General features: G+C 36.8%; 1 protein-coding gene across 2 annotated transcripts in view; it reads left to right on the top strand.

The window, feature by feature from the left end:
• Positions 1–6,565: 6,565 nt before the first annotated feature.
• The window catches only part of OTOGL (otogelin like), a 132,447-nt gene continuing 113,223 nt past the window's right edge, over positions 6,566–25,789 (top strand). For both annotated transcript variants that reach the window (XM_041738638.1, XM_041738637.1), the window contains exons 1-7: positions 6,566–6,641; positions 7,699–7,738; positions 8,710–8,758; positions 13,233–13,299; positions 15,595–15,693; positions 17,272–17,426; positions 22,537–22,658. In XM_041738638.1, coding sequence (XP_041594572.1) covers positions 6,566–6,641; positions 7,699–7,738; positions 8,710–8,758; positions 13,233–13,299; positions 15,595–15,693; positions 17,272–17,426; positions 22,537–22,658 — 608 coding nt within the window. The remainder of the gene's footprint in view (positions 6,642–7,698; positions 7,739–8,709; positions 8,759–13,232; positions 13,300–15,594; positions 15,694–17,271; positions 17,427–22,536; positions 22,659–25,789) is intronic.

Raw genomic sequence — 25,789 nt, 5'->3', positions numbered from 1 at the left:
GAAGCATTTTCTCCATCCTATACTTCTTTGCTTTGCTCTAACCATCTGCTCTGTTCTCCTCTTTCCTACTTCTACTCTCCTACTTCTCCTACTTCTCTTCTCATAGCTTTCTTTGCATATTTAACAGTATGTACAGGACTGCCAAAGAGCTGCCCACTAATTCTGTGTGATCACAAAGCTCCAAGGCCCACACCTTATGACTACATGTGACTTTTATGTCTGTGATTTATATTTCAATACCTGAGAAGAAGAATTGGATCAGTTGTAGGACAACTATACTTTATTTTGCTTTTTGAAAAAAGATAGTATTTATTCATGAGAGACACACAGAGAGAGGCAGAGACACAGGCAGAGGGAGAAGCAGGCTCCCTGCGGGGACCCTGATGTAGGACTCCATTCCAGGACCCTGCGATCACAACCTGAGCCAAAGGCAGATGCTCAACCACTGAGCCACCCAGGTGCCCCAATTCTTTTGTTTGCCTATTCCTGGTGGCAAGAGAATGTGAATGCTTTAGGTTCCTATTGTTGCTGTAACAAATTATCACAAATTTAGTGCCTTAAAACAGAAATTTATTGACTTTTAATTCTGGAGATCAAAAGTCTAAAATGAGTTTTGCTGGGTTAAAATCAAGATGTTGGCAGAACTGATTTTTTTCTGGAGGCTCTGGGGCAAACCCATTCCATTGCATTTTTGAGCTTCTGGAAGTTCCTGATATCCTTGGCTGTGGCTACTTCTTTCGTCTTTGAATCTTTCACTCTGATCCTTCTGACTTTCTTTCGCTGATAAGGATACTTGTGATTACATTGGGCCCACGAGGATATAAGTTAAATGAATCATTAACTTAATTATATCTATAAGTCTCTTTTGCCATATAAAGTAAAATTTACAGGTCCCATGTCTGAGAATTAGGACATGGATGTCTTTGGGGAGCTACTATCCCACCTATCATAGAGAGAATCAAGATGTGTTGCTTTGGGAGGGTTTTTTTTTTTTTTTTTTTTTTTTTTTTGCATAGGAATGTGGAAAGAGTAGGCTAATTTTATAACATACAGACTTTATTTTCCCAAACAAGAAACTGTTCACTAGAGAGTAGTGAGGCCAGCCTCTAGCTTCCACTTAATTTTTCTACTGTCTACATCTTTCCCCTCCAGTGGGATCTGTCAATGCTCCCATAGTTATAATTCACTTGCATTCCTTTCTCGTACTACAATGAACTAGTTTGGTATTTAATTTCCCCAAAGTGAGATTCTCTATTACAATACAGATGTCTAACCCACTTAGATTCATGGATCAGAAAGCATGGGATGTAGTGGAGATGGGTTTGAAAATCTGTGCTTCTAATATACTCCCTAGGTGACTCTTGTACCCACCAAAGTTTGAGAACCATTACTGTATGCTAAGGTAAAGTTGATAAACTTATCTTGTTCAAGACTAAAGAAAACCTTCCAAGAGAATGAATTTGTTTCTACTGCAGCTTTTGGGGGATAATGATAATAATTTTTTCTGTAACTCAGTAGGAATCTAATTCAGGCTGGGAGCCAGGGAAGAGGGTACATCAGGATGGGGGAAGCATTTTTTGTTGTTATTGTTTTTGAGATTTTCCAACCTTTATGTGGCTCTCAAATCACAGGGAAAGGCTTGGTTTCTTCTAAATTATTTTTCATTCTGATCTGTGTTCTGCTGAAAACCACAATGATGCTATGTCTCCAAAGGCAGTTTTTCCCAACCTTGCCAATTTAGGGAAGGTGAAAGATGATAAGCTGATGTTTGACTCTCCAGTGGCTGTTGCAGTGGCTGTTGTCACAAATTAGGTTGTCAGGTGTCTAAGTTAGAATCCTGATGTAATATGAAGTCATCCAACCATGACATTTAGATATGTGACAGGTCTTCTTTTATATTTTGAATAATTTGATTCAACTATGACATGTTTTGATAAGCTTTCTTTATAAATTTGTGTTTGTTTGGAATAACTTGGTTAAAATTAGTAGAGGTTAAATTAGTTGAGTATTTCCCTGTGAATCATAGATGGCTCCATATTACATGTTTATAATTCAGCTGGAAAAGTAAGTTGAAAATATATAAATCAGTAACTTAGAGAATAAGATCATATGATTTTTGATAGTTGATGGTTCTGTTTTTGGCAATATGGCAGATTAAGTGATTTAAACATTTGCCAACTATGAAATACTTAAATATGCTGAATCAAATAAAAGAGCCATTCATTTAAGTGGTTGGATGAGTTCACGAAAATGTAAGGGATATCACCAGAGGCCAAAAACAGAGCAGAAACTAGAGTGGGCCTTCCGGGCCTTCCATTACTTTGGGTTTGGGATTTGAATTTTTATTTTGTAATCTGAGAATCCTCAAGATTAACTGAAATCTCTTGGAGAAATTGACAGAAGCAGATGCAAAATCTTTTTAGTGGGGCATATTCTCAGCCCTGGAGTAAAAGATTTCCATAGCAAACACCTTACAGACATGGACCTAAAATTCAAAATTATAAAACCCTTGAGGTAATTCACCCTAAATATAAGAAGCAAACACAAAGGGTTATATCCCTCCTCTTCCTGAGAAATTCAAATAACAGTATCCCTCAACAACTCTAAAATAAGAACACCTAAAATGATTGAAGATTTAAAATGAAAACATGAAAAACAAATTTATATTATTTTATATATATAGTGCATTATGTATTACACTATCTAGTATAAATGCATGGAGCTATGGTAGTTTAGAGAATGAAGAGAACTGCCAGAAATACTGGTGTTATATCTTAAAATGATATTAAAATGTAGAAGAGAAGAAATTGTAGGAATTTTGCTTCTTTCAAGATAACACTATTGCAAATCAATGGCACCATAGCAACTTGAAAAACGAATGTCCTTATAAAATATAACACATTAACTTCTGGGAGTGGGCTTTAGATTGAAATCATGACCAACACAGATATCTCTTATGACACATAATCATGTCTTGATTCAGAAAAGCTAAGATAAATGCCATTTGTAAATTAAATTATATGAAACATCCCAGAAATCGCCAAGCAACACACCTCCTGAAAGCATGAATAGAATACTGCAAAACTATCTTATAATAAGGTAGTTAAATTCAGAGTGGTTAGAATCATGTCAAAGATATAGGATTCTTTTTGTTTGCTCAATGATCACAAATTCTGGATAACATCACTGAACCTAAAATGTTCTTGGTTTAGTAAAGAAAGGAATAATTGCATTTCACTAGTAGAATGTGATATGATGGGAATCGAATGTTATCTACTTTAGATTTGGTCTCAATGAATGAAAAATGAGTGCCATATAAATCACCAAAGACATTACATTTTCCCAAAGATAAGGAAGGAACTTCATTAAAATTACACCCCCTTTAAAAAATTATTGATGTAGAAGGCCAACATTTTCCCATTTTGCCTTTTGTTTTTAATGTAGCATGTTGAGGCCAATAGGCTGTCAGGTGTCAACTTTCTAAAGATCATATTCCATGTGGGAAAATGTGCAGTGCTCTTGTAGCAGAAAGGGAACTGTTTATTCCATGCATTATGTAGTCGCCTCAGACTTCTTATGAACATAATATCTCTTCACAAGCTGATAGCTGACTCACTTTTTGCCAAAGTTCCTTTGTCACGGTAGAATGAAATATAAAAGCTGTCAACTAAATTTTGATAGTAATAACTACATGTAGCAACAGTCATAAATTCCTTTGTTGTGCCTCTAGGTTTAATCTTTTATCGAAACTCTTTATTCTATTGTAGCTATTCACAAAAGTCTATTTTGCCTATTTTCATGTAACCTCATTTGGTGTAACGAGTTCATAATGTAGTTAGTTGAAAAAGACCTTGGGATTTGTCATTGTTTTCTTTGCTGCTGTTCATTCTCCTTTACTAATCTGCTACCTACTATAAGCCTGGATGGAGGAGGAATAGGAAAAAAGCATATACCAAACCTCTATCTATAGAACAAAGGTCACCCTGAAAATTTCTGTTATGATTTCTATTATATTCTTTTTGTTTTTTTTTTCTTTAAGATTTTACTTATTTATTCATGGGAGACACACAGAGAGAGGCAGAGACATAGGCAGAGGGAGAAGCAGGCTCCATGCTGAGAGCCTGATGTGGGACTCGATCTCGGTACCCTGGGATCACACCCTGAGCCAAAGGTAGTTGCTCAACCACTGAGCCACCCAAGTGTCCCTCTATTATATTCTTTACCAGAAAAAGCAATTTATAGTGTTTCGATGCATATAGTTCAAAACAGGAAAACAGTAATAAAAATGCCAGATGAAATAGCCTTGGAATTTCCAACTTAAACCGGTGAAAATGGCTGTGATTCTTTTGAATCCAAAGTTTAAAGATACCACATGAAATTTGAGATGAGAACCTCAGAGTTGTTACATTTGAATTAAGTACATAAAATGTCAAAGTTTACACTAGAAATGAATAGTTTTTACATGGCTTTATATTTCTGTTTACCAACCTTTTCTCATCAAGTTCTGGTAATGTTTAGAAAGATCTATCAGTATTACAAAAATGTTTATTTTTTTGAATTGTGAAGTTTGACTTTGGTTTCCATTTGGGAATTTCTCACATGTGTGTCACTTGTGAAAAATTTTCAGTTCAAAGAAAAATGTCAAACAGTAATAGACTGGGGGAAAAAAATCCTAAAATATGATTTATAGATTCTTCATATTTTAGACTGACTTATACAGGAAACCATGAAGCCAAGAAAAATTATTATAAATTAAGGAGGGGATTTAGTGTATATTTGTTACCTACAATTTCTACCCTTTCCAGAAAGAGTCAACAAATAGCATTCTGCATAAACAAAATTGCTCTCTTAATTTAAAAATTTCTTTGGAGGAAAAAAGGTAAAAATTTCTTTGGAGAAAAATTATTGTTCTCCAAAAAAATTTCATACTGGGTTTTTAAATTTATTCTGTAGTCACATATTCTTAAGTGTCTAGAATATTTTATAGTTTTGATTATGGTTGAGTAGATACATATTTTTGGAACAGTATTTAGGGTATAACCATAAATAAGCCTATCTGTTTAGAATTATATTGATTCACTGTCTAATTAGTTTAAGAGTGATGATGAATAAACTTTCAATAAATATTTGTTAAACATATACTATGCTTCAATTCTCTAAACTTATCCATCAAAATTTTAAAATGAGTGTACATGTGCAAGTACATAGACAGGGGCATAGCTACTTATTTTAATGAATTATAATGTATTTTCATGCTAAAAACACAAACTTATAGGCAAACATCTCTTGGCTCATAGAATTAGCAATCATGTAAGTGATGGGAAGGGATTAAAATCATTTAGAACAAGAGTGAAAGATCATTGAATTTCAGACACAAGTAAGGAACTGTTCACAAAATAGATACTGGGCATGTAATATATGAGGATATCAGGGATATTTTACAGAAGAATGAGAATTCATCACAGAAGAGCTGTCTGAGTCCAACAAAATGCTAAGAACTAACTGCTGTGCTTTTGTCTCCAAGGTAGTTCCTGAGTAGTTGGACATTCTTCACTATTGTGCCCCCATCTGGTAAACAAGCGTGACAATAGTGCAAGTAATGAATGGGATCTACTATAGGGGGTGTGCACCCCTTATATGAGCATGGCTTTCACTTATTTATGGGTCTCAAGTCATCTCTGTAAGGTTCACTGTGAAGTACTTGAGCTGTTCTGTGATTCCCATCTGAGTAGTCAGTTAATCGCTTCCAGAGCAGAGCGCTCTTAGCGCTGGAGTAAGTCCTCCTTTGTTGTCTAATGAGGCACCCATCATGGAGGATGGAAGAATTGGCTGTGAAGGGACGGTCTTAGGGCTACACGCATGACTTTAATTTCTTTGTAAAGTCAGATATTAGAATATCATCTTTTTTTGGCTTATTTTCCACTTCTGTTGCAGAATGTTTAACAGAAAGATGTGTGGGCACGTGAGATGCCAGCTGAGGTTACACTGTAATGGGATTTGAGTGGAAAATATATGCACATAATTTTCATTTACTTTTAACTTCTAAAAAAGTTATGAGAACATCTAGGCATTCGAAAACTGATAGGATTTTATTTCACCTTTTTTTTTTTTTCAAAGGACAGGTAATTATTTTATGAATAAAACACAGATAATAGATCAACAATTAGGAATAATGGTTATCTTCTGTGACATCAGGAGATAACAATAGGCTTTTTGTTTTTTTGTTTTTGCTGCTGCTGTCTCTAGAAGTTGTAAAGGGCTAATATAGGATAAAAAGGCATGTGATGTGCAGGAGTGGGGTAAGGTGTAACCAATACGGGCTTAGGTAAGCAGCTGCCATGCATCACTAATGAGAGACTCAGCTAAAGGGTTGGGGTTGCCTGCAAACTCTAACGCTTCAGATGCTGTATGTAGTTAGAAAGACTGGAATTTCTTTTTGAATTACTTTATTACAAAGTTATATTTACAAGAATTGGAGCACTCTACAAATACGGATACTTCTACGATGCCATCATAGTAAAGGCCAACAATTTGGTTGCATTTCAGGGAGAAAAGCTCCACTGAAATGAACATTGTGAGGAAACTCAATTTAATGATACCTCGGAGTATACTCTTGCTTCATATACTGTTTTCTTTACAAGGTAAGAACTTACGTGAAATTTTACCTTATTTATTGTGTCTTAATTTCTCTTGCAAGTACAATGAACAGTTTTCCCTTGTACTGGAAATTACTTTGAAGTCATTGGAATGGATATATACTCAATGACACCCAGACCGTCTTTCTGAAAATTCTTAGTAATATAGATAATTTGGGACTTATCATCTTTTGACTCTTTCCTTCAAATGTTAAAATTAGGCTTTTCTCATGATAAGCAAGTATAGTGGGAGAAACTCTGATTTTATTTTTTTCTTTTCTAAAAGATGATTTAAAATAGCTGTCTGTATAACTTAAACATTTGAAATTTTATAATTAAAGAGAAATCAAGTCCTTAACCTTTCGTCATGCCATCAACCCGAAGAATGGCAAAAAGTTGTTTTTAAGAAGGACTTTATCATTTAGGGCTAATAATTGATTTTTATTATTTTTATGGTGATTTTATTTATAAATTAATGTTTATAAAATATTTTCAGGAGGAGAGCATTTATTTACCTTCACTTGTTAATTTTTAATCCCTGAAAAGAGCTGTATATTTTGGGGTTTGTAGGGGACGTGAGAGGATCTACTGAAATGTAAGACTAGAAAGATCATGGACCCTGTCTTCCAATCCTTGGAGTAACTGAAATTCCAAGGAGAAAATGACATAGAGCATTGAGAGCTGGAGGGTATTTAAAGATGCACTTGCCCAATACCATCATTTTTTAATGTTTTTTGCTAGCTTGCCTAAGCTTGGCATTTACTAAGTGGTAGGACCAAGACTAAAACTTGGATCTCTGACTCCAATTCTAGCGCTCGTTCCTCTGTATTATGTCTCCATGAATCTAGGTACACTGTTCCTTCTATCCAGATTAAAATTCCCCCTCATGTCTCACAGGGAATTTGCTGCTCGAAATCCACTAGAAAATGCAAATTAACTCCTAGAATTCAGTCTAAGATTTAGAATTTAGGTTAAAATGATCCATTTAATAACCAGAACATGGGACCAAGAAAATTGTATAATTTTTTCCCCATTCTTATCTTTATATATTTATCTCTGGCAGGATATATTTGTGCGTCATCCATCTCGACAAAAGTATCAAAGTGAGTATTTTTTGCTCTTTCTGTCCTCTAAAACATAAAGTTAATGGGAATGAGCATAGCTCAGCAGATAAATGTATCTGCTTTTGAAAAAACAATTAAATATTTTAGAATATAAGGGCATGAGATGTAGTTCTTTAAAAAACAGTTCCATGAATTAAAAATTATCAGCCATTCGTTTTCCTATTTGTGAAGAAAAAGTCTTTCTTTTCATTTTAATTATAAGACGGGTTCTTGGTGGTGTCCACTGACTGTAGATACTAAGGAGATATTACTTCAAAGGTTTATTTATTTATTTATTATTATTTTTTTTACTTCAAAGGTTTATAAAGAGGTTATGTTGGGTAATTTCTCCTTTTATATTGTTATTATTAATATACATTGTTGATTATATATGTGCTGTATCTTAACATAGAGTAAAACAATTTCTAATGATAAAAACAACAAAATTGTTCCAGCAGGAAAATCATTTTTTGGACTAACCCGATCTGGTTAATGAAAAGCAGAATTGTATTCATCATTTGATTTTGATAAATCAGTTTGATGTCTTATTCCCATTAACGTTAATCTATGCTTTATGATGTGGAAAGAGAGAACTATTATGTTTGGAGAAAGTGAATACTTACCTCACCAGTTTTATGAAGTCGTGTGGAGAAAAATATTGTGTGTGTCAGTACTACAATATTACATGATTTTGTTTATTTCTCTATTTTGAAGTTCCTTCCTAAAATTCAGTTTACGTCAGAGATTGGAGAGATCTGGGGACACTCTTGGATTTTGTAAAATGAGACAGTACCACCACCCAAATCTAACCCCTCCAAGAGGGGAGGGGGACTTTTTAATGTTAAACCAAGAAAGACCTCTTTGATAAAGTGATGGAAATCAGGAGGAAAACATCAGCTCTCTCCTGGGAAAGGCTTGTTCAGGTTGCTTAGGGGCCTTTGACTATACAAGTTCTTTTTGTTTTCTTCCAGAAACGGGCTTAATGAAAATCGAGAGAAAAGAGCTCTTTTAGCAGCCCAGGTAGGTTGTGCCTCAGATGGAGAGAGGCAGAGAAATAATCCATTCTGCTTCGGGACTCTGCTGTCACTTCAACAATGAGACCTTTGTGAAGGGGAATAAAATGCTAAAAACAAGACAGGAAGGAGATAGAGGCAAAGTAACTTTTCTACTGCCTTTCTGCAATCCTCAAATTCATGCTTAGTTCACATTTACTTGTTCGGTCAAGTGCTTTTTTGCTCTTCACCTCAGATACCTAGTGATCGGCTCACAGCATGTGTGGGAGGTTTAATCTCATCTACTTGCCAGAAATTTTTTAATTGGTTTAAAAATTCAGCATGATATCAGAGCAATGACAGTTGGATAAATACAAGTCAAAGGGGGCAGAGAAAGGTATACATGATCTGAGTATCATGGCATCAAAAGGGCATCAGAGGTGTTCTGACAGCTTTTATAATGTCTGACAAATCTCAGTGACAGACACTTCTGGAAAGGTAACCTTCATTTTTGGAGGGGCATGTAGCCCTGAATCTGAGAAGGCCCTCCTACCTAGGTCCCCTTATATAAAGGATGTTGGATGATATAATTGCAATATTTTCAAACTACGATTGGAATGTTCAAGGAAATGAGTTTAAAAAATATTTCTCTGTAAAAGATAGTTGGGGAAGTAGAGAATCCTAACTTAAAGGCATTTATGGGAAAGTAACGTGATTTGCGTATTTATATAGCAAATGGCTTCTGTATTCAAGGAGGCTTTTGTCAAATCCTGAATTGCAATAAATTCTGCTAGTATTTTCTGGTAAATGCCTGAATTTGTATATTTTTGCTGTTAATTAAAGAGAACAGAAAATGGATCTGATAATTTAAAGGACGGAACTAATTTATTCTTATTCAAAATAGAAATCTTTTTTTTTTTTTTTGCTACTGAAATGGGCAAAAGATTGTCTAGAAAGGAAACTTTTGTGTACTTAAGTATTTATGTATCATGTGCAGTGGTTAAAATGATTTTTCTCTGAGAAATTTAACTAAATATTTGTCAGTTGACCATATTAACCACAAATAGACATCAGCATGACTCGGGAGAAAATCCAATTTTGGAAAAAAATGCATTTTGGTTAATCCATTAGTGTCAAAAATCTGTGAAATACACCCCTAAGTGATCACATAAAGATCCGTGGATGAGGTTATACTGTTTTCCATTTAGATATTCCTAGAATTTGTATAATTTACCCCAAAGGTGTTACCTTTGGTTAGCTAAGTGAGGGACATGCTTACCTTCTCGTGACTTCTCTTTTAGAGAGAATGGAGAGCAGGCCATCTGCACCTGCTCTATTTCCTGCAGCTAGTGAACGTGCATCACAATTATTTAACATCTGAACAGGTTTTAAAAGAAGAAATGCTGAAGAAGGGCAGTGAGATTATAATCACAGGTCGCACTGTTTAGGATTGAAATTTCATCTGTCCTTAGGGCATTCTTGTCCACTGATTCACAACTCCTGCTCTAGGAAGACGGAGGGAGCCCTGATGGATAGATATCTGTGCAAGTTAGGATTCAGAACTATGTTGGCAAAGATGAACAATGAGCAAAGAAAGGATAGACACGGACTTCTGTCAATGGTGTATTTGTAGGCTGCAGTGATTTCCCATCTAAAGACTGCCTCTCTGTGCTTCCCACCCTTCTGTGGAGATGTTATCAGCAAGGAGAAAGAATGGGCTGTCATCTTTTATCAGTGATGTGGATGTGTGCACCCAGTGCCTGGAATTCTTTTGCATTTGTGTTACATTGCAAAATTTTTCTCCTGAAAGCAAGTACTGAGACAGAGACTTATGTGCAGCCAATTTATTTGGGAAGTGGGCAAATGGGAGAGAGAGAGAAGTGAGTCCAGAAAGGAAGCAAATCTAATAGAGTATGTTAAGGAGGGGCTTCTGGGGCTGAGTGTTGGTGGGGGGCCCCTGAGGAGCTGTGTAGAATGAGTCGCAGCATTGTTTCTGCAAGGGATGGGGGGAAGCTGGGGTATTTATCTACTGATTCCCATCTCTCATTGATTGAGGGTGGCCTCCAGGGAGCCTTATAGCCCTGGGAAGGCATTTTCTGTGGTCTCTCCTGCTTGGATTCTGTTCTGAGACAGAGACAAGGAAGCCAGGGCTTGGAGTTGAAGTGTCTCCATGGGCACAGAAACCCAGATGCAGGTGGGCTGAGAGGATGTGGAGGGAGATTCAACAGAATCTTTTATAGTCATGGTTCTAAACAGACTTGGCAGGCAGATCATTCCCATTTGAGTAATGCCTATTTTCAGTTCAGCTGGTGTTTTTTGATGACATATAAGAACTGCATTAGAGACATAACATGAGTAGCAGTGCTTATTGTCTAGATACTCAAAGCCTAGTGAAGGAAGACCTCTAAAGAGGTCATTTCTGTGTTACTTGTTCATTGAATCTAAGACCCCATCAATTATTTGCCATTATTTATATGACTTAAAAATAAAAGTGCTCCCAATTATATATATAAGGTGCCATTCTGCATTCAGGTTGGTTAGAAAAGTAAAAGCTATGTATGTGCCTTGTCTTAGCATTGGTCAAATGTGGTATGATGCGTGGACCTTGTGGTAAATAGGATGCTGAGGTAACTAGGATGCTCTGTGACCAGGAGGCTGGTGTGCTAAGCACCTGTAATTTCCATGGAGGTATAGCCTGAGTCAGGTGAGAGGATATGGAGCAAAACAATGATGTATTCTAGTGTTGGTCTATTCTTGTCTGACATATTTGGTTTTTGCCTAATAATAAAAATAGGTAACATGTTTGCAAACCTTGTTATGTGCCCAGCACTACTCTTGGTGCTTTACTTACCCCATTTCATTGAATACAATTCTACTCTTATTCCACTTGACAGATTGGGAAACTGGGGCTGAGCAGGTTACATCATTTGTTCAAGGTTACTAAGCCTATATGAGGCAGAGTTTAAGCCACAATATATTTTTAGTGAGCATCAGAGAGAAGTCACTGGAGCACCTCACTCCAGTGCTTAGGAATATTGGTAGCTGCGCTAGAGGTAGACAGTTGGAAACGCTATGGCTACAGAGATGATAAGATTTGTTGTCTTGGGGGAATCAAAGTCATAACTTTTTATGATTTTAACTTAATTTGAAGACAGGTGCAAAGGCAAAAAGGGGAGACTGAGCAGTGAGGATAGAACCTGGGAGGAACGAGTACTGGAAACAGTGAAGTTGGAGCCGTAGTGCTGTGCAACGAGTTCAGGAAGGAGTGTTGAAGTGTGAGGGAGAGTGTGGGAGTCTCTTCCCTGACCTGGGGCAGATGTGGCTCTTAAAAGAATAAATACTTCGATGAAACAGGAAAATGGCAAAAGAAAACTCAGTGTGTAGGAAGGAGACCAGGATCTGTTGAGGTAGGACTTTGACCCGAAATCACATTCCTTGTCCCCCCTTTCTCCTTGCACTTCACCCTTTTCAATTTTTCTAAGAACGTCGGTATTCAATTTGACAATTATGTGGCAGATCTTGGGAGTGTGTGAACATAAGAATGCTTTTTGGAAAGGTCATTGCTTCACACCATACACTGAATTGTCACCGAGTTTGAATAAAAATCTTTAATTGATTAGATTTAGTAATCCACAATTACTTGCTAGTAAGCTATCTTGACCTCCAGAAATTTTAAGGTTTATCTGGGTTGCTTAGATTAACATAAATCTCTTTATTGCTGATCCTCAATGTGGGAGTCACTTCACTGGAAATTTTACATACATCACTTTAATTTATTTTCATAACCGCACCATTAAGTAGGTACCATCATTCCATTTTACACACAAGTAAAAGAAGGCTCTAAGAGGTTAGGAAGCTTTTTTTCTTTTTTCTTTTTTTCTTTTTTAAGAGGTTAGGAAACTTGCCTAAGAGTATATGATGTTCGAATCAGGACTCTAATCCAGGTCTGACTGGTTCCATAATTCATACTCTTAACCATTACCCTAAAGTGGTGGGGCATCTATAAAAAGATATATTTGAATGTTCTATGAACTTTAAAGTGTCAGTTCTTTGGAGACTGAGGGCAACACATGCACACTGCAGCAGCAGAAGCTTCTGTGGATGGTGTCTTCACAGATGGCTCTGCAGGCCATGTGGACATCCCTGTCTGCTGGTCCATTGGCCCTGTGCATTTTCTCCAGACCCTTCTACACTTGAAATATTCAGAGAAGAGCATCTTCTGTAGGCAGAGCAGACAGTGCAAAGATTAGACTTTACCCAGGCTCTTTTTCAAGGAGGACAGAGGGGCAGGGGAAGAACTGAGCTCAGGGAAATTAAAGACTCGTCAAAGCCAGGTAAGAGGCAAGACCAAACCAGGTCAGAGGGCCTCACTGAAATTGCCTCCATAAGCCACAGAGTCAGCACTTTATAATTTCTGCATCTGTAACTATTTCCCAGACTTCCTGTTTGACTTGAATTTGAATAATTTAACCGTCTTGAATTTTTATTTCTGTCTTTCAAAGTTGGAAGCAACGTCTCCAAGATATTTCTTCCATGAAGCTATTAACTGGGGTGAAAGCAAAATAAAAGGTGGGTGTCACACCTTCATTTTTGGATTTGCTTTCTTAAAAGTCCCCTTTCAGGGATATATTGAATTAACTATTCCCACTTAATGCATAGAGAAAACTGAGCCAGGATGGTAATAATAGTAATAGTATTACTATTAGTAGTAATAGTAATAATAGTAATATTATTTCTAATATAGCTTCCTGACCAGTAATAACTACATGGACAGGAAGAAATATCACTGGGTATCAGACAACTTTGTTCTGAATCATTTACTGGCTCCTTGATTCCTTGGCCTCCTTATTTTTGCTTACCTCTCTCCCATTTTCTTTTTTTTTTTTTTTTAATTTTATTTATGGTAGTCACAGAGAGAGAGAGAGAGAGAGAGAGGCAAAGACACAGGCAGAGGGAGAAGCAGGCTCCATGCACCGGGAGCCCATTGTGGGATTCAATCCCGGGTCTCCAGGATCGCGCCCTGGGCCAAAGGCAGGCGCCAAACCGCTGCGCCACCCAAGGATCCCCCTCTCCCATTTTCATTAAGCAGAATGCTGATGAGAGTTTGAAATTTAATTCAAGTTTTTCATTTTACTTAAGAGAAGAGCAATTCCTGGCTAGTTTTGGTTTGATGCTTGTTTCCAGGAGAATAAACTGGGCTATAAATAAATTTTTGAACGGGATCCATGTGTCTAGATGTTTAGAAATGTATTTATTTATTAGCTATTTATATTAAAAACATAAGATTGTGATCTAAGATAAAATTTAAAGGGGAAAAAACTGCATTTAAATTTGTGAAAAACATAATTGTTTACCTGTGTTGATGATCAAAATGGAAACAGCTCAGTCTTCTTCAGTTAGAGGTACTTAGAGAGCTGTAGGTCTTTAAATGTAAAGAGACATTTTAGATCAATGGACCTTAAAGGGAAAAGGACAATGGGATTTCCTAATTCTTGACTTGGGCAGAATTGTGGATAAATCATCGCAGTTAGTTAACTGCCTTCCATGACCTTAACATAGTCCAGAAAGGTACTACTTTATGGTGACTCAGAGATGTGTTCTCTTGATGTGTACCTTAAATTCTTCCTGCTTGAAATTTGCCAATTGCTCCTGTCCTCTCTCCTTATTAGAGGAAAAATTTTCACTGTGATTCATTTGCATTTTTCAGACTCACTCAGAATCTCATAGTTTCTTGCTTCCTCTTTTCAACAGAATCCTTTGGGGAAATTTTTCTTTTGGTGATGGCCTGTCATGACTTTGGTTTACACCCCATTAAAATTAAGTATGGGGGGGATCCCTGGGTGGCGCAGTGGTTTGGCGCTTGCCTTTGGCCCAGGGCGCGATCCTGGAGACCCGGGATCGAATCCCACATCGGGCTCCCGGTGCATGGAGCCTGCTTCTCCCTCTGCCTGTGTCTCTGCCTCTCTCTCTCTCTCTCTCTGTGACTATCATAAATAAATAAAAATTAAAAAAAAATTAAAAAAAAATAAAACTGAAGAGGTCCTTGTCCTCTGGAGACTGGACAAATTAAAAAAAAAATTAAGTATGGGTCAGAAAGAATGTATTATTTGTAAATGAGCCAGAGGATTAATTAGTACACACACTTTGAATGAAATGGTTAACTATCCTTCTCAAAAGTGAGAATTTCCTTTTGAGGTTTTTTTTTTTTTTTTAAGATTTATTTATTTATTTATTTATTTATTTATTTATTTATGATAGACAGAGAGAGAGAGAGAGAGAGAGAGGCAGAGACACAGGCAGAGGGAGAAAGAAGCAGGCTCCATGCAGGGAGCCCTATGGGGACTTGATCCCGGGACCCTGGGATCACGACCTGAGCCAAAGACAGATGTTCAAGCACTGAGCCACCCAGGCGTCCCCCCTTTTGAGTTTTTTAATATTTTGCCTGATTCCTGGAGCTAATGATGGCTGCTATTCTTTAACACAATACTCATTCCTGGAGATAGAGCCCTTTGGACGTGCAACTGGGGCCAAACTCCATCAACGGAATCTTCTGCAGCTTGTGTATTTCTGGTTCTCATCATCTGGGACAAGGATTCCTTACATGGGAACTTGACCTTTCGATTGCTTAATGGAAGCTAACCTTTGCTCTCAGGGTAGTTTGAGATGTGAAAGCCTGTCTTTCTTGTTTCACAGCACACATAATGAAATGAACTAGATAGAGACTTGACGGGCTTAATTCTTTAGCTCATCAAGGCAAAAAGCCCAGGGTTCTGTCTAAGCTAAATCCTGACATATTATGTTTATAAGAACTGATGCACGCCAGAAGATAACTTATTATTATTATTATTTTTTTTCGTCCTTCAGGTTCTTGTCCTCATGAATGCCTTAATGGGGCTTTCTGTTCTAAGACTGGTACATGTGACTGTCAAATATTTCAGGCACTTGGGACACGGTGCCAGATTGGTAAGTTTCAGTGCCACTTGAGAGAATTATAAGTCAAGGAGCACTTTAAGGTGCAATTTGCTTTATCGGTGTTCATGTGCTGCGAGTTGTGGCAATCGTGTTAGGTGTTAACTAGTCTACATAATTCACTCGTATAAATTAGAAACAGTGTAAAAGAAAATACATACGTCCACTTTCTCACTGATCTCTACCACTTTCTCAAGTATTTTTTCCACTTCAAGGATGGAGGATATTAGTCCATTAAACCAGGTTCTTATTCTTTTCTTTTCTTTTCTTTTCTTTTTTTTTTTTTTGCTTTATAAATTAGATTTGTTATTTAGAGCCACTCATTCTTTTTGATTTCGAATTAGTTGGCCATTCTGTCCATAAAATAGAAACAGTTTTGAAAGCTCTTCAAAGACAGGGGGTTCTCTAAAAATATTTTTATCCACAGTGTCTAGGATAGGCTCCCACATTAATAATGATAAATGCTAATTTGTTGAATAAATATATTTATGGAGTCTCTACTAAATGTCCGGTCCGGCGCTGGGGATACGATAGCGAGTAATATAGACGTGTTTCTGCCCTCCTGGAGGTTATGGTCTAGAGGAAGGGACCAATGTACAAGGGATACACGTTAATTATACTTGTACCACATGCTATAAAGTACAAGATTCTCGAAAAATCTGTGAGGGAGGTAAAGGCATCCTGTCAGAGAAGACTGGATAATGAACTCTGTGTTTTATCCTGAAAAGGCCAAAGTTGGTCAAGGCTAATAAATTTAGGTAAAATTACAAAGAAAAGACACAATGATTGTGTCTTATCTCCGTGTTTCCTATAGCATGTATTAAAATGCTTTACATTGAGTGCTCAGTAAAGGTCATTGATTTGCATATTACTCTAAAGGGAAGGGTCTAGAAAATCAAAATAGAAGAGAGGGTTCTCCACAAGAGAAGGGACGTAGTCATGGAGACAATAGGAGATGAAGTCATACAATTTAAGATGAATATTGCTTGAAATTTGGCCAGTTTAAGGCTATGAATTCCTAAATTCCAACATACTTTGGATGACTAATGCTCCCTGTCCTGAGGTCTCAGACATCATATAAACATGCTCTTTCTGTTGTCAGTGGTTATTTTTCTCTGTGGACACTATTAAGATATTTTTGAAAGAAGTACAAAGTCTGGAGCACTCTAATGCTTCCTATGCAAATTTTTAGGCCACTCAGTGGTGACATTTCTTTCTTTTCTGAGCCATTGTGTTTGTTTTGTTACTATTACCTTCTTTTACTGTGTCATTTTCCCTACTCTTCTCTTCTTTCAGTCTTCCTTTGGAAGCAAAAGCTAAGGAAGTTTCAAACATAAAACCTTTCTTCGAAACAACTTGGAGACCATATTACCATAATTTCCTTTAGGAGAGCTTAATAGTTTTGAGGGCAACTCATAATTTTGTGTTGGTTATTTCTTTCTGTGTTATTGACCACTAAAGTAGAAAGTATTTACTTTAATGAAAATTAGAATCACTTACCATAACTGAACCTTGCCAGAAACAGGGTATAATTTCTTTTATTCTACTAATTATGATCCTTTTTTTTTTCAGTGCCAAACATGGGCAATGGCAGAGATGGGATTTGCAAAACCTGGGGACAGTACCACTTTGAAACTTTTGATGGCATTTACTATTATTTCCCAGGAAACTGTTCTTACATTTTTGCAAAGGACTGTGGTAATTTGGAGCCTCGATACACAGTATGGGTAGGTGATCCCAGGGTATAATTAACATAAAGATTTTTTTCCTGACAAACTCTATTTTTATTTTTTTAAGATTTTATTTATTTATTCCTGAGACACAGGGAGAGAGAGAGAGAGAGAGAGAGAGAGAGAGAGAGAGAGAGAGAGGCAGAGACACAGGCAGAGGGAGAAGCAGGCTCCATGCAGGGAGCCCGATGTGGGACTCGATCCCGGGACTCCAGGATCAGGCCCTGGGCCGAAGGCAGGCGCTAAACCACTGAGCCACCTGGGCTGCCCCAAAGTCTCTATTTTTAAAGGACTGGACGAATGATGGAAAATACACTATAATCATATCATGAATACTCAGGGCTCTGACTGGGGAAGGAGAAGGATTGGTTCTTAATGGGATATACCCAATTTGTAACTAAACTGAGTATATTCCAATAAGATGGAGCCTTGGACTGAGAGAGGAAAGGTTTGGATCCATGTGGGAGAGAGTTAGAGGCAATGCAGGATGTCTATATCAACTCCAGTTGATATCCCCATTCTTTAAATTTTATTCAAACATTTTAAGAGGGAGTGGGTTCGGGCACTAACCAAATTACTCCTACACATTTCCTTCCTGTCACTACCACTGTGATGTACCCCTGGGTTAATTTTTTTGAAGGCCCCCTTTAGTGTAAATCAGGAGACAGAGCACAGAAGCACGGGCCAAAGGGCACAGAGACAGGCAGCTAGTTACTAGGTTGGTCCATACTATATGCTTGAGCTCAGAGAGTTAGTGCTTAGTTGAATTCTCTATTTGGAAGAATTCTTAAGAGACAGCTCAAAATGCAAGGTGCAGTGACTAGTGACTCTAGTTGCAGTAAAAAAGTCAGGGACCTCTTTCCCTGTCTCACTACCTTCCCCTGACTTTTCTCAGCTATCTCAAAGCCTAGTCAGGAAACTGCTGTGCTGTCCTGTTCAGAAGCTAAAACCCTCCATAGGTGACATTTGCTTGAACCTCTGTTTCCTTTTCCCCTTTCTACCTTACATTGGAGTTGCCTAAATTCTCCTCTCCTAGGTGGTGCAAATATTAAAAAGTAGGCCTTGAAGCTTTTTAAGAGCAACAAAAGACTTGTGACCCAGAAAGGAAATGAGGCCTATTGAAAGTTAACTTATGGGGCATAAGGATAAAAAGTTCTGTGTCTCTCTAGAAGTTAGTGGCACGCAGCTTCAGTATTTACCGGGCTTTTGTTTCCAATCAATTATTGTCTGTCTCGCTGGGTTTATCACTGTAACACCTTCTAACACCTTCTGACTCCCTCATTGAAATGTTTGTGTCCAGGGTCTCACCCTTTTGAAGAATAAAGTGTCAACTAGATAATCTATCCCTTGATAATAGCACACAATGCTGAACTGTGCTCCCAGAGTTAATTCTGTTTCTACTTGGCTCTGTTTTGGCTGCTGGAATCTTCTTTCTAGGCAACAAACCCATCTGCTTTATTTTTTTTCCTTATTTTTTTATATAAATTTATTTTTTTATTGGTGTTCAATTTGCCAACAATCCATCTGCTTTAAATGTCATCTTTCCCCTGATTATAGAAGTAGTCTCTTTTCTTTCTTTCTCTTTCTCTTTTTTCTTTTCTTTCTAGGAGATTATAGAAGTAGTCCCTTTTCTTTTCTTTCTCTTTCTTTTCTTTTTTCTTTTTTCTTTTCTTTTCTATGATTATAGAAGTAGTCCCTTTTCTTTCTTTCTTTCTTTCTTTCTTTCTTTCTTTCTTTCTTTCTTTCTTTCTTTCTTTTCTTCTTTCTTCTTTCTCTTCTTTTCTTTTTTCTTTTCTTTTTTTTTCTTTTCTTTCTAGGAGATTTTTAAAATTTATTTGAGAGATAGATAGATAGAGAGAACATGAATGAGAGATGGGCAGTGAGAGATGGAGAGGCAGGCTCCCTGCTGAGCAGGGAGCCCAACTTGGGGCTCTATCCCAGGACCCCAGGATCATGACCTGAGCTGAAGGCAGACCCTTAATGGACTGAGCCACCCAGGTGCCCTGAAGTAGTTCACTTTTCTTATAGAAAATTTGAAAACTTCAGAGAAGTCTAAAAAAATAATGTTAGAATTGCTGCTGTATAGACTTCTATATACACCACATCTTCTTTATCCATTCTTTAGTCGATGGAATTTGGGCTATTTCCACAGTTTGGCTATTGTTAATAACTGTGGGGAGATGTGCCCCTTTGAATCTGTATATTTTTAATCCTTTGGGTAAATACCTAGTAGTGCAATTGCTGGGTGGTATTTTTTAACTTCATTTTTAACTTTTTGAGGAACCTCTGTACTGTTTTCCAGAATATTAGTGAGCCATCAAAAATAATGAAATCTTGCCATTTGCAACAACATGGATGGAGCTAGAGTGTATCATGTTAAGCAAATTAAGTCAACCAGAGAAAGACAAATACCACATGGTTTCACTCACTTGTGGAATTTAAGAAGCAAACAGATGAACATATGGGAAGAGGGAAAAAAAAGAGAGGGAAGCAAACCATGAGAAACTCTTAAGGGTAGAGAACAAACTGAGAGTTGATGGATGGGGTGTCGGGGATGGGCTAGCTGGGTGATGGGTATTAAGCAGGCGCTCTAGATGATGGGCACTGGGCGTTATATGTAAGTGATGAATCACTAAATTCTACTCCTGAAACCAATGTTACACTATATGTTAACTAACTAGAATTTAAATAAAAAATTGAAAGAGTTAACCGCTGCTGAGTTCTTCTACTCTTTTTACCTCTGAATTTTAAACACATTTATAATCTTGAAATCATACTATGTATAATTTTCTGTCATGGATTTTCACCTGGTAGTTACGTCAAGAACTTACCTCCATGTCAAGTATTCTTGAAAAACTAAAATTTTGTTAGCTGTATTTGTTCCAACTTATGGAATACTCAAGTTATTTACTTATGTCCTGTTCTAGAAATTTAGATTTTAAAAAATATTTTCAGGGACACCTGGGTGGCTCAGTGGTTGAGCGTCTGCCTTCGGCTCAGGGCTTGATTCTGGGGTCCTGGGATCGAGTCCTGCATCGGGCTCCCCTCACGGAGCCTGCTTCTCCCTCTGCCTGTGTCTCTGCCTCTCTCTCTCTCTCTCTCTCTCTCTCTCTGTGTGTCTCTAGTGAATAAATAAAGAAAATTAAAAAAAATTTTTTTTCAGTATCATAGTAGACATTTTGACAAACGTCTTTATGCATCTATCCTTTTTATATTCCTGATCCTTTTCTTTTTCTTTCTAAATTTAATTCTTTTTAATTAAATTTAATTTTACTTTCATAAAAATAATACATATACATAGTTAAAAAAATTCTTCTAAGGCATGTGAAGCGAAAATGTAGCCCCTGCCTATCTTGACTCTCAACCCTAGCTAAAATCTGGCTCCCCATAGGCATTTCTTCAGCTCTTTTTCTAAAAAATTTAATTTAATTTTTTTACTTCTTTTTACTTCTTTTTTTTACTTCTTTAAGCTGTTTCTAATTAATTTAATTTAATTTAATTTTTTTTACTTTCTTTTTACTTCTTTTTTACTTCTTTAAGCTGTTTCTTCTGGCTTTTATCGTACATGCCAAAATATGCTATTATTTTTTTAATCTTTCAAAGTTAGGCCTTACTCAGTCATTTCCTACTACAGGGATGGAATCATCTTTGTTGTACCACCCTTCAGCCCCTAACTTACACACACATACATACACACAGACACACACATATTTTCCTTCCCTCCTCTTTGCAGTCATATCACATTTTAGGTTAAATGATATCTGGTTTTTAGATTATTGTCATTTAAATATTGTAAATATATGAATTCATATAAATATTGTTTAGAGATAAGCCCAATAGTTTGTTATGATTTTATTTTTCTTCTTTGTGCATTTGTATAGAATTAGCAATTATTCCATTTTTTATTTGCTGCATTTTCTATACTCCAAACACTAATGCTTCTTTTTCTTCAAACTCTTTAACTCGATAAATTTCTTCTCAATATGGTCAGATATTTATAGTTTGCTTTTTGAATCTTTGAAATTAACTTTGGAATAGAGTAAGAAAATCTAACATTCTTCTCCTTCCTTCTCTTCTTGTTTTCTTTATTCTTTTCTTTTCTTTCTTTTCTTTTTTTCCCTTTCCTTTCCTTTCCTTTCCTTTCCTTTCTTTCCTTTCTTTCCTTCCTTTTCTTTTCTTTCTCTTTCTTTCTTTCTTTCTTTCTTTCTTTCTTTCTTTCTTTCTCTCTCTCTCTTTCTTTCCAGTCAACTAATTTTCCCATCAAGTTCTGAGAAGTAATCTTTGTCTTCCCTAAAATGTTATTTTTATTTTCAGAGCAATTTTATTTTTAGAGAGGTTATTAGTTACTTTCGCAACCTTTAACTATTGCATTGTGAAGAGCTCCATTTCATGAGTCTCTAACATGACACGGACATGAAAACTACAAATATGCTTCTTTGTGGTGCTCTACTGTCTTCCTGTCAGAACTAATTTTTTTCCTGGAACATACCTTGTATCTTTAGAATAAGAAGTCAATCAGAGAAACACAAATACCATATGGTCTCACTCATGTGTGGAATTTAAGAAACAAAACAGTTGAACATAGGGGAATAGGAGGCAAAATAAAATGAAAACAGAGAGGGAGGCAAACCATAAGAGACTCTTAACAATAGGGAACAAATAGGGTTGCTGGAGGGAGGTGGGAGGAGGGATGGGGTAACTGGGTGATGGGCATTAGGAAAGCACTTGTGATGAGCACTGGTTGGTTATGTGCAACCAACAAATCACTAAATTTTACCCCTGAAACTAGTAATACACTATATATGGACTAACTTGCATATAAATAAAATCTTGAAAAATATATTGACACTCAAAATGTAAAGATCAGCTCATTTAAAAAATATGCTGAATTATCTTGTATTTTATAAAGTGAATTTTGTCATCTAATTTCTGCAGTAAATCCTTTTTTTTCTCTTGAAAATCCTAAATATGGTTGTAATTTTGTAAAATGTCATAGGTCTAACATTGCTGTGGAACAGTAGACAGTCGTTGTGACTTGGCGACTCAAATGAAGGCCTACATATGTGTTGTTGGTTCCTATGCTTTCTTCTCATTTTCCCCCTTCAAGGTTCATAATAGCCCTAAGTGCCGTGGTTCGGTGTATTCCTGTTATCGATCAATCAGCCTCTTCTTTTCAGACCAAGAGGAAATTCGAATTTACGGGCATGAAATAAAAAAGGATGGATTCAGGTAAGATAGGATCAATGACATGATGAAAATAACGTTATGGATTGATAGAATTTCCAAACATCTCACGCCCGGAATTGAATTATGGCGAGTAGGAAGAGAGAATTTCTTTCAAACAATAATCTTAAAGTTATCTCATACAGACATTAAAACTTTAGCAAGCTCCAAGGCCAGTCAGGTGACCAGAATCTAAGCAGTTTAACCTCCCTAGTTTGTACCGGACACACTTATGTTTGCATAGGTACAGATGAGATTATCACATCTTTTTCTTTTTTTTTTTTTAATTTCTTTTATTATTATTTATTTATGATAGTTACAGAGAGAGAGAGAGAGAGGCAGAGACACAGGCAGAGGGAGAAGCAGGCTCCATGCACCGGGAGCCCGATGTGGGATTCGATCCCGGGTCTCCAGGATCGCGCCCTGGGCCAAAGGCAGGCGCCGAACCGCTGCACCACCCAGGGATCCCTATCACATCTTTTTCTAGGAGAGATTCAGGAGGAATCTTCATAGTTCAACCCTTCAATTATTCTTGCCCTCTTTCTTAAATCTTTTCTTTTCCTTTCTTCTTTTTTCTTTTCTTTTCTTTCTTTCTTTCTTTCTTTCTTTCTTTCTTTCTTTCTTTCTTTCTTTCTCTCTTTCTTTCTTTCTTTCTTTCTTTCTTTCTTTCTTTCTTTCTTTTCTTCTTTCTTCTTTTTCTCTCTCTTCCTTTCTTCCTTTCTTCCCCCTCCCCCCTCCCTCCCTCCCTTCCTTCTTTCCTTCCTCCTTTCCATCCTTCCTTAGCAGTAACTTAAAATAAAATTAAACCTTTGGAAGTCTATCCCAGATTTGTGTGAATTAGGCTTGAGTGCCACTTGAGACTTTTCATTAGTGTTCTGACAAAGATTCAGAACCAGTAAATAACTGGCTTTCTTGAATAGATCAGAGGGAGGCCCAGTTTTGCCTTCCTACCTAACAGGAATAAGACCTGGGAGTTTTGGGGAAGGGGATGTTTACAGTTTGAAGAAAGGCTTTATACATGTTAAGTAGGAACACTGTGGAATAATCCACCTTCCAATTTAAGTAATTATAGAATTACCCATTTTATAATATTTCTTGGCTTAGCTATGCCAGAAAAAGTAAATTGTGGGATGGAACAATTCTATCATTTAGAATTCATTTGAACCCTGGGGATTCTTTCTGGCACAATGGCTTTACCAAGCTATGTACGTTTTTTTAGTTTCGATTCCTCAAGAGACAGCAGGTGATAGCATAAAGGGTTTTGGTTGAAGTACCAGGCAGCCACTCTGATCTAAGCTTTGTCACAGTCAGGGGACCCTAGGCAGTCCCTCACATCTCTCAGGCTTATTTTCTTGATCATTTGGGCTCTGTATTTCTCATTTTCTTAGAAAAGAAAGCTGAGCCTAAAAAAAGTATTTATTTATTCATGAGAGACACAGAGTGAGAGAGGCAGAGGGAGAAGCAGGCTCCCTGTGGGGAGCCTGTTGTGGGACTTGATCCCAGGACCCTGGGACCACACCCTGAGCCAAAGACAGATCTTCAATCACTGAACCACCCATGTGCCTCTAAAACTGAGCCTTTTGTTTTTGTTTGTTTTTTTAATATTTATTTATTTATTCATGATAAACAGAGAGAGAGAGAGAGAGAGAGAGAGAGGCAGAGGGAGAAGTGGGCTCCATGCAGGGAGCTAGACGTGGGACTCGATCCCAGGACTCCAGGATCACACCCTGGGCCGAAGGCAGGCGCTGGCGCTGAACCGCCGAGCCACCCAGGGATACCCTAAAACTGAGCCTTTTGAATGGGAAAGCAATGCAATTGCATATGTATTTCTTGGAGCTGAATTTAAATAGTAATTTAGAATTCCTTATATGGGTTTTGGGGTAACATAATGGGTCCCTTTAAAAATCATTACATTTTATAAAACAAAAATACCAATGCCATGCAGGTAGATTTTCAGGGACACTAACTCTTTGTTAAATCTTAGAGAAAATATTTCTTTGATGATTTCCATTTGTATGATAGATTCCATTTGTATGATTTGTATGATGGAAAGAGGATGGTTTTCTTATTATTCAGCTAAGTTGCTTATAATAATGCTGCACCTGGCCTAGGGCCTAACTCAAAGCAGGTGTTTGAGAAATATTTGCCAAAATCAAATAAAATCAAGTCAAATATACAAGGCTCTGCAAATTGCACCTTCCCTGTCTGCACTTTGGTTCTTTCACCTGTGAAATGAAGGGTTTTGGTACATATGAACTCATGAATAATTTTCAGCATTAATTTGTACATTCATTTTAGTTTGCATTGTGAATGTTTCCTGACTAGGTTGCACAGAATTTTTCTTAAATTTATGGGAGATTATCTAATTTTTACTATTATGCCCCATGTCTACTAGCATTGTTTTATGTTATACACAGCTGGAGAATCACAGTTAGGCATCTTTTATTTTCAAAAATTGTGTATTTCATCAGATTTGTTGTGAAAGAACCAAATGACAAATGACCAAACCAATAAATACCCACAGCAGAACAACTTTATCTTCATACACTTAACATCCTGTAGCTATGAAATATCTTTATAAACCATGATTTACTTTTCTCAAGTATAGCCATTATAAATTCACAAATTTAAATGATATTACTCATACTGGCTTTGACTGTGAATTTAATATAAATTTTTCATGCTTATGATTTTTAATAAGAATAGATTATGGCAGTAGTTAACTAGAGTCACATTTATTCTCCAATGCAAAGTTTGGTAATTTTCCTATTCTTGTAGCTAACTCCCCATAAGAAATTATCTGCAAACAGCTCTGTCCAAGTGATTGCAGATATTCTGAATTGTTTCTTGGGAGGCTATCACTTTGTTAATTAATATGTTTGGTTTTATAGTTTTTGTTCCTTGAATCATGCTGTTTCTGGAAAGGAACTCACTAATTTGAAGTTTTTGAGAGAAATGTATGAGTAGACCAACTAACCTCCCTCCTCACTCATATTATAGTTATAAGCTTCATTTAGCATGACTTTTTTAGTAAAAATGACTTTTCCTTGCATCTTCTCAATTATTAGCACCTGCTCTTTTCTGTAATACTTGTGGGTGGGAGGACACCAGTGATCTTTCTGAAGTATTTTAGGTGA

This window comes from Vulpes lagopus, chromosome 23 (genome assembly GCF_018345385.1).
Source record: "Vulpes lagopus strain Blue_001 chromosome 23, ASM1834538v1, whole genome shotgun sequence".
NCBI lineage: Eukaryota > Metazoa > Chordata > Mammalia > Carnivora > Canidae > Vulpes > Vulpes lagopus.
Note: the sequence above shows the minus strand (reverse complement) of the source record. Positions and strands in the feature narration are given on the sequence as shown.